This window comes from Lolium perenne, chromosome 6 (assembly GCF_019359855.2).
Source record: "Lolium perenne isolate Kyuss_39 chromosome 6, Kyuss_2.0, whole genome shotgun sequence".
Lineage (NCBI taxonomy): Eukaryota > Viridiplantae > Streptophyta > Magnoliopsida > Poales > Poaceae > Lolium > Lolium perenne.
In genome coordinates this window covers 224,446,988-224,454,479 of record NC_067249.2, presented here as the reverse complement: position 1 = coordinate 224,454,479, position 7,492 = coordinate 224,446,988, and the positions used below count along the sequence as shown (strand labels likewise).

The window sequence follows — 7,492 nt, the reverse complement described above, 5'->3', positions numbered from 1 at the left end:
ATAGCTCCAGTTCCTGCAGGGCGGCGCGTTCCACATTGGTGCGCGCCTCCAGGCGGACGCGGCCGGCGGCCTGGGCCTCGTGGTTCCCGTTCCGCCGCCACATGCGCTCTTGTCGGCCGCGCTCCGCCGACGCGAGCCTCCCGGCGTGCCGCTCGGGCGAGGGCATCTGGATGAGGTGGCGGGCTGCTCGCATAGCGAGCAGCTCGTTCTTATGCCCGAGGAGGTCGCCTAGTCGGCGGCGACCGGCCCGGCCGGTCGCCTCGTGCTCCTTCGTCACGCGCGTGATGTCGGCGAGACGCTCCTCGATGGCGGCGTTGATGTTGGCCCGCGAGGTCCTCCTCGTTCACGGGCTCCTCCTCCGCGGCCGCGGCCTCGTACCTGCCCGTCCGCGGTCTCGTGCCGCCCGTCCGCGGCCGCCTCCACCATCTCCGGGTCCCCTTCCCCGCTTCGCCGCCGGCAGCCGACGCGGAGCGCGTCGTTGTCGGCGACCCACCGCGCGTCCGTGCGCGCGGGAACTTTCCCGCGCGTTCCACCGTCCACCATTGCTGTCTCGTCGAGGCCTGCCATGGTGCAGCGCCGCGCAAGGAAGACGAACCACGTGGGCGCGTGTTTGGGTCGCCGCGTTGGGTGCAGCGTGCGACCCAAATGGACACGCGGACGCGGGCCGCTGTCCGCGTGTCCGCTCGGCCACCCAAACGGCCTGCCCAGCGCGTCCGTTTGGGTCGCCCGGTTGGATATGCCCTTATGCAGCCTACCAAACGAGATACTTATTGCGTACTCCGGCACCTCGAGCGGAAAGCGACGACGCATCGGGAAAAGCAACAGTCGGCGCCCGCCGCCGACCAAACCCTCCCCGCCGTCCTCCTCTCCCCGCATTCGCGTTCGCGACGAGAGATCATCAGAACACCGCGGACGCCACCGCCACGTACGCACGCACTCCCCCACAGAGCCACAATATCCCAAAACCGCCGCGCCGTCCGTCTCTTCCCATCCGTGCCCTTCCTCCTCTAATATATCCTGGCCCCTTCTCCAACCCACCGCCACCGCCTCCGCCTCCGCCCTCCCTCTATCCCTCTCCTCCACCTCCGATACCTCATTTCCTTCTCCCTCTCTCTCCCGTCCGCATCGACGCACACGCACACGCCGCCGCCTCCTCCAGATCTAGGGTTCCCCCGCCTCCCACAACCCTCGCGCCCCTCCCCTCTCCCAGCTCACCAACGTCACCTCACTCCCGCTCGCGCATGACGGCCAACGGAGACCACACCGCCGCCGCCCTCCCCATCCACGCCACCCCACCGCCGCCGCCCCAGACGGACGACGAGGCCGAGCGGAGGCGCCGCCGCCGCCCCGCGCGCCGCCCCAAGACGCCCGCAACCCCCACCCCCACCCCCACCTCCGCGCCACCACAGGCCGTCGACCTGGCCGCCTCATCCGGGCCGAGGCCCAGCAGATCGATGCCGCCGCCCGCGCGCCCCGACCTCCGCCCCGACGCCCGCCCCGACCACGCCGCCTCGGGGACGAGGCAGTCCTGCCCGCTGCTCCCCACGCCGTCCCGCGCCGAGCCGCGGGGCCCCGTGGTGGGGACCGCCCCGGGAGGAGCCCCGCGGAGGCTCTTCTTCCAGCCGCACTGGGCCGACCACGTCGTCGAGGACGCACTCAAGGTACTACACCGGATCGCACCTAAACATTCCCTTCGCCCTACTACCTTTCCCATATGCATTCCCTTGGCCGTACTACCTTCCCCTGAACTGATGGTTTCGATTATGTTGTTGTTGCCTCGTCCTCCTCCGTGCAGAGAGGGACCGTCTTCACGGGCAAGCTCCGCGTCAACGCTCACAACCGAAACGAGGCAAGCATCGTTATCTGCTAGCTTCTTATTGTACCGTCTCTGACTCGTGGCTAATGTTTGAATCTGTGCTGCTGCAGGCCTACTGCACTATCGATGGCATCCCCGTGGATATTCTCATTACAGGGACGGCGCAGAACCGAGCGGTAAGTCCACAGTCTGAGCTGCTCTGTCTGAGTGAACGTGTGTTACAAAGCAGAAAGCACTCTGTCTGAGATGCTAACTCTGTGTAATTAGTAGCAACCCCACATTACTAGTAGTTGATGGATAGTTCACAGTCTTAATTAATCATACTTCATTCAGCCTGTCAAATATCAGCATTCAATTACTTGATTTTCAAAGCCACTTTGGTAATTATAATGTGCTAGTAGGAAGGAACTCACTCGGGAAACTAAATGCTTGCCATATTTGCCTAGAGACGGGCCCAAGAACAAAATCACGTTCAATGCTTGTCATTCTACATAATGTACTTTTCAGTTGTTGTGTCATGCCACAGGATTGGGCATTTTAGTTTCTGTTCAACTTCCGATTGCTTGTGACTTCTAGAGAGCATGCACATGGCCAAGTAAGCACATTAGAAATTACCTGCCCTTAACATGATTTTCATTGACATGGAAGTGTGCCCTGCCAACTGATAAATTTGGTTAACTGAATGGTTCAGCAATCGGCATAGGGCCCTTAACATGATTTTCGTTGACATGGAAGTGTGCCATGCGAACTGATATATTTGGTTAATGGAATGGTTCAGCAATCGGCATAGGGAGGGAATACTCCTCCAATATCTATCCCTGCACCCAGAATGGGATGGTGTAGTCTATACATACGGACACATAGGATCATGCATACGTGTACTGCAAAATTCTGTACAATGTTGGTCATTCTGCATCATGTGCTATTCATGTCACATGACCTGGCCTTTTAATTTTTGTTTAACTTATGACTGTTTTGTGACTACGAGAAAGTTATGCTTGAAACCTATGTCTGGCCTGCTCTCCCCCATAAATTGGTCATGTTTAGAGATTACCTGCTCTTTGCATGTTCTCGAATTGACTTTAAAGCATGCCATGTGATCTGATAAATTCTGGTGAATGGAATGGTTCAGCAACCAGCATGTAGGGGGAATACTCCTCCAGTATTTATCCCACCATCAAGAATGAGATGTTACAGTCCATATAAACAAACCCACCAATTCATATAGGATCCCGTATGTTTACTGCAACCAAGCGGTATGCCCTTAGTTCCAAGTTCAACTTACATAGGCAACCAAAGTGGTACGCCCATAGACCAAATAGCATGCTTGAAGCCTGCATTTTTAGTATGTGGCACCTGTAAATGATTCAAGCAAAGCTGCATGATAAGTTATGTTTGTGTTGTTATCATTTTGCTCGGTATGAAATATTCTGTTAAAGATATAGTCTGCCCCTTTGGTGAATTTTGACCTGCACCCTTTATGCAAGTACGTTATCTGTTTCTGCCGCTTTAATCCTGAGAAAACAATCTCCAGATTGCCTTATTTAGAACAAACATTCATGCATGTGAAATATTTTAGCAATATGTATGTAAGGAAGCACTCTCTTGTCCTGATGTGTTATCATATACTCATATAGTTAGATATGGAATTATGCATGTTAAGTTCTGCTTACTTACAGTTTCCTATGATATATAGTTATTATACCATCATACGCCCTCCGTCCCAAAATATAAGGCGCTCTTGAATTTCATTGGTCAACGATTTAAAACTTTGACTCTGATTTTTTCTTATAATATGTCCATAAAATTTGTATAAATATATATGAATGAAAGAGAATTGGAAGACGGATGCAACTATACCATTTGTACATTCTCAATCCATATATTTTAGTATATATTAGTGGTCAAAACTATGCATTAAAGACCGTGCAAAAAATAGTGCCTTATATTTTAGGACGGATGAGTATGCTGTATTATACCACACCACAACATTTTTTTTTGCTTACAATAATATGCTATCCCATTACCCACTTTGCAGATTGAAGGTGATGTTGTCGCCATCACGGTGGATCCTGTTGTTTACTGGACTAGAATGAAAGGACAAAACATCACATCCAACCCTGCCTCTGGAGGAGTTTCTGTTTCTCGTGAAGTTAGTGAAACAAATGGGAATCATAGTTTGAAGAAAGGACAGGCAGATGCCAGCTGCAGGTTTGAAAAGTGCAGTAATGGCCAACCTGTTCCGGACAGGATGCATAGCCAGCACAAGAACAGTAGTTTTAGTCAAGCTGTTATGTGTGAAAATGGGCATGCTATTGTCCCAGAGAATCATGAAGGCTTGGATGAAGGAAATACCGAGTCTGCAAGAGCATTACAGAGGATATGTTCTGTGATATGCAGTCACCCAAGCAGACGCCCTACCGGGAAAGTTGTATCTGTCATAAAGAAGTCTCCTCGCCGTGGGGCTGTTGTAGGTTTCCTTGCTCCTTTCTCAGAATTCCCTGATGGAGAGCAGAGAAATCAGATGAATATGCAGGGTTCGAAGAGGATGAACCATATAGCATCATCGTCTCTGACAGGCTTGGTTCATCTCTTGCCTACTGATCCCAAGTTCCCTCAGATGATTGTTAGTGTTAGCACTTTACCAGATAGTATCAGACAGAGGCTGAAAGAAGGTGATATAGCTATTGAGAAGGAATTAGTTGGTGCACAGATTGATGATTGGAACGAGGAAAGTCCCTATCCCTGGGCTCGTGTTTTACAGTTGTTTGGAAAGGGTGGACAGGTTGAAACACACATGGATGCTATATTGTTTGAGAATGAGATATGTAGTACTCAATTTTTGTCTAAGTCCCTGGCATGTCTCCCTGACATGTCTTGGAAAATCCCACAGGAAGAACTTGCAGCAAGAAAGGATCTGAGAAATGTCCTGACCTTTACAATAGACCCTCCTACTGCGTCAGATCTTGATGACGCAATATCTATTGAGACACTTTCTGGAGGAATTGTCCGTATTGGGGTCCATATTGCAGATGTTTCTTACTTTGTTCATCCAGAGACGGCATTAGATGCTGAGGCCCAGATGCGATCTACTAGTGTTTACACCTTGCGCCGCAAAGTATCGATGCTGCCTTCAAGACTTTCAGAAGAACTTGTTTCACTTAATCCTGGGGTAGACAGGCTTGCCTTTTCAGTTATTTGGGAAATTGATCCTTGTGGGAGCATAGTTAATCGCTGGATTGGTCGTACCATTATCTTTTCATGCTGCAAGCTATCATATGATCTTGTGCAAGATCTGATTTCTAGTGATGCCAACCAGTTGAGATCTGCAGCTGCGTCTCTTCAAGTGCGTGGCATGCTTAAACAGGAGGATATTATAAAGTCCCTTAGATGCCTATATGAGATCTCGAAAAACCTGAAGGATATTAGATTCAAGGCTGGAGCTCTCTCTCTTGATACTTCAAAGCCTATGATCCTATTTGATGAAGATGGGGCTCCATGTGATAGTTATCGCTATAAAAGGAACGATGCATGTTTCATTGTTGAGGAGTTAATGTTGTTGGCGAATATGGCAGCTGCAGAAGTCATATCAAATGCATTCCCTGATTGCGCTCTACTTCGTAAGCACCCTGAACCTAATCCACGGAAGCTCAGGGAGTTTGAGGCATTTTGTGCTAAAAATGGTTTTGAGTTGGATTCTTCATCATCTGGTCAGCTTCATCTTTCAATTTGTAGAATAAAGGAAGAGTTGCAAGATGATCCTGTTCTGTTCGATATTCTCATGTTTTATGCATCAAAGCAAATGCAGTCAGCAGAATACTTTTGCACAGGGGATGTGATAAGCAAGGATGATTGGGCCCATTATGCTCTATCTGTCCCTTTGTATACACACTTTACTTCACCACTTCGAAGATATCCTGATATAATTGTTCACAGGACACTGAGTGCAGTGCTTGAAGCTGAACAGATGTATCTGAAGCATAGGGAAATTTCCACTGGGCGGAATGGAGTCAAAACTAAATCTTGTGAAACAGTGGATAGATGCTTTACAGGCCTCCAGTTTAGTAAGGATGCTGCTGAAACCAAAGAAGGGAGAGAAGCACTGTCTGCCGCAGCTAAGAAGTTTATGGTCCCTAACTCTAATTGTCTTGGGGGTGCTGCTGAATACTGTAATGAAAGGAAATGGGCCAGTCGTCGTGCAGAAGAAGCTGGACAGAAGCTCTACATGTGGGCTCTGCTAAAGAGAAATGAGGTATAATGGTGCATCATCATCTTTCACCTTCTCCAACTAAGTTCGTTGGTAATCTTTATTTTAAGACTTCTGGTTTACTTTTGCAGACCATGGTCTCCAATGCTAGAGTTTTGGGGGTTGGACCAAGGTTCATGTCAGTTTATGTGCCCAAGCTTTCGGTATGACTTTGCCTAACCTCATCTTATAGAAAAGCTCCCATGTTTTATTTTGTTCCTTGGTTGGTCACCTGATCATGATTTTCTGGTGTAGATGGAACGAAGGATATACTATGATGAAGTTGAGGGATTATCTACTGAATGGCTGGAAGCAACTGGAACTTTAGTGCTCGATGCATGCAGGAACAAGCCTGCCCAAAGGAGAGGAAGCCAGTTCAAATGTAGTAGAGCAATTGAGGAAGTCGCAGTGGTGGTGAACCCATCCGAATTAATGTTATCTGAAGACAAAGATGAACCAGGAGCGATAGAGGCTGGTGGTCCTGCTGCTGCCGATTCAGTTTTGCTGAGCGATGACGCAGTGAAAGCTGATGTTGCCCCAGCCGCTCTGCCCCTGGTGATAAGCTACCTGAGCCACATCCCGGTGGTTCTTCATGCAATTGGTGGTGAGGATAGTCCGGTCGACATTGGAGTAAGATTATACATTTCATCATACTTCAAGTGACAAGAAACAGCCCATCATAACAGGAAACGATCTGTGAATTTAACTTCCTCGTAGTTGAACAATCGTAGTAATAAAAGGTGACAGAAGAGTAGCGTTATAGTGTTGTTCAGAGTTCAGCAGGCAGGTGTCAAGGTAGTGCTGTAGGTATCACATTACTGTTCTCCGTTTTTATTCACCCCCCTCCCCATGGCAGCCAAATGATCGTGCAGTGAAGTGGCTTTCCTTTTTGTTCCCAGGCCATTTGACAAGGCGATGCATATTGGCCGTAGTATTGTTATGTGTTCTCTAGTACCTCCTAAAGTACTTTTTTGTTTTGTTTTGTTTTAGTGTGTGAGTCCACCTGCAGTTTTTTTTACTGGTGGGTTTATACATGGTCTATTTCTTCTGAGAAGGAATAGCACTGCTGACTGCTGAGCTCTTCCAAGTCCCGGTAACTTGCTGAAATCCGGACTAAAGTTGTTGCGACAAAGAAATAAATGTGTTGTTACCTCTTTTGTACTGTTTGCGCTCAGCGTCTCCAGTGAGTATACCAGTTATCTTTTATTTATTTATGTATGGTGTATTGATTTTGATCACTGAAGCAGACTTACAGTTACTTCGCGTTCTGAGTTTAGTTAAACTTAGACTCTGTAACCTTTGATAAAAAAATTAAGAGAAAATATCGGCAGCTACAATATAACCTATTGCATTAGAATCATGATTAGATATGTTTTCATATTATACATATTTAATATTATATATATTAATATTTTCTCCTATAATTTCAG

General features: G+C 48.4%; 1 protein-coding gene across 1 annotated transcript; it reads left to right on the top strand.

Moving 5' to 3' along the window:
• Positions 1-973: 973 nt before the first annotated feature.
• On the top strand, positions 974-7,219 carry LOC127305824 (DIS3-like exonuclease 2). Its single transcript, XM_051336351.2, has 6 exons — positions 974-1,661; positions 1,796-1,849; positions 1,927-1,992; positions 3,855-6,068; positions 6,155-6,226; positions 6,318-7,219. The coding sequence occupies exons 1-6, from the start codon at positions 1,242-1,244 to the stop codon at positions 6,723-6,725; spliced, it is 3,234 nt and encodes a 1,077-aa protein (XP_051192311.1). The 5' UTR covers positions 974-1,241; the 3' UTR covers positions 6,726-7,219.
• Positions 7,220-7,492: the final 273 nt, after the last annotated feature.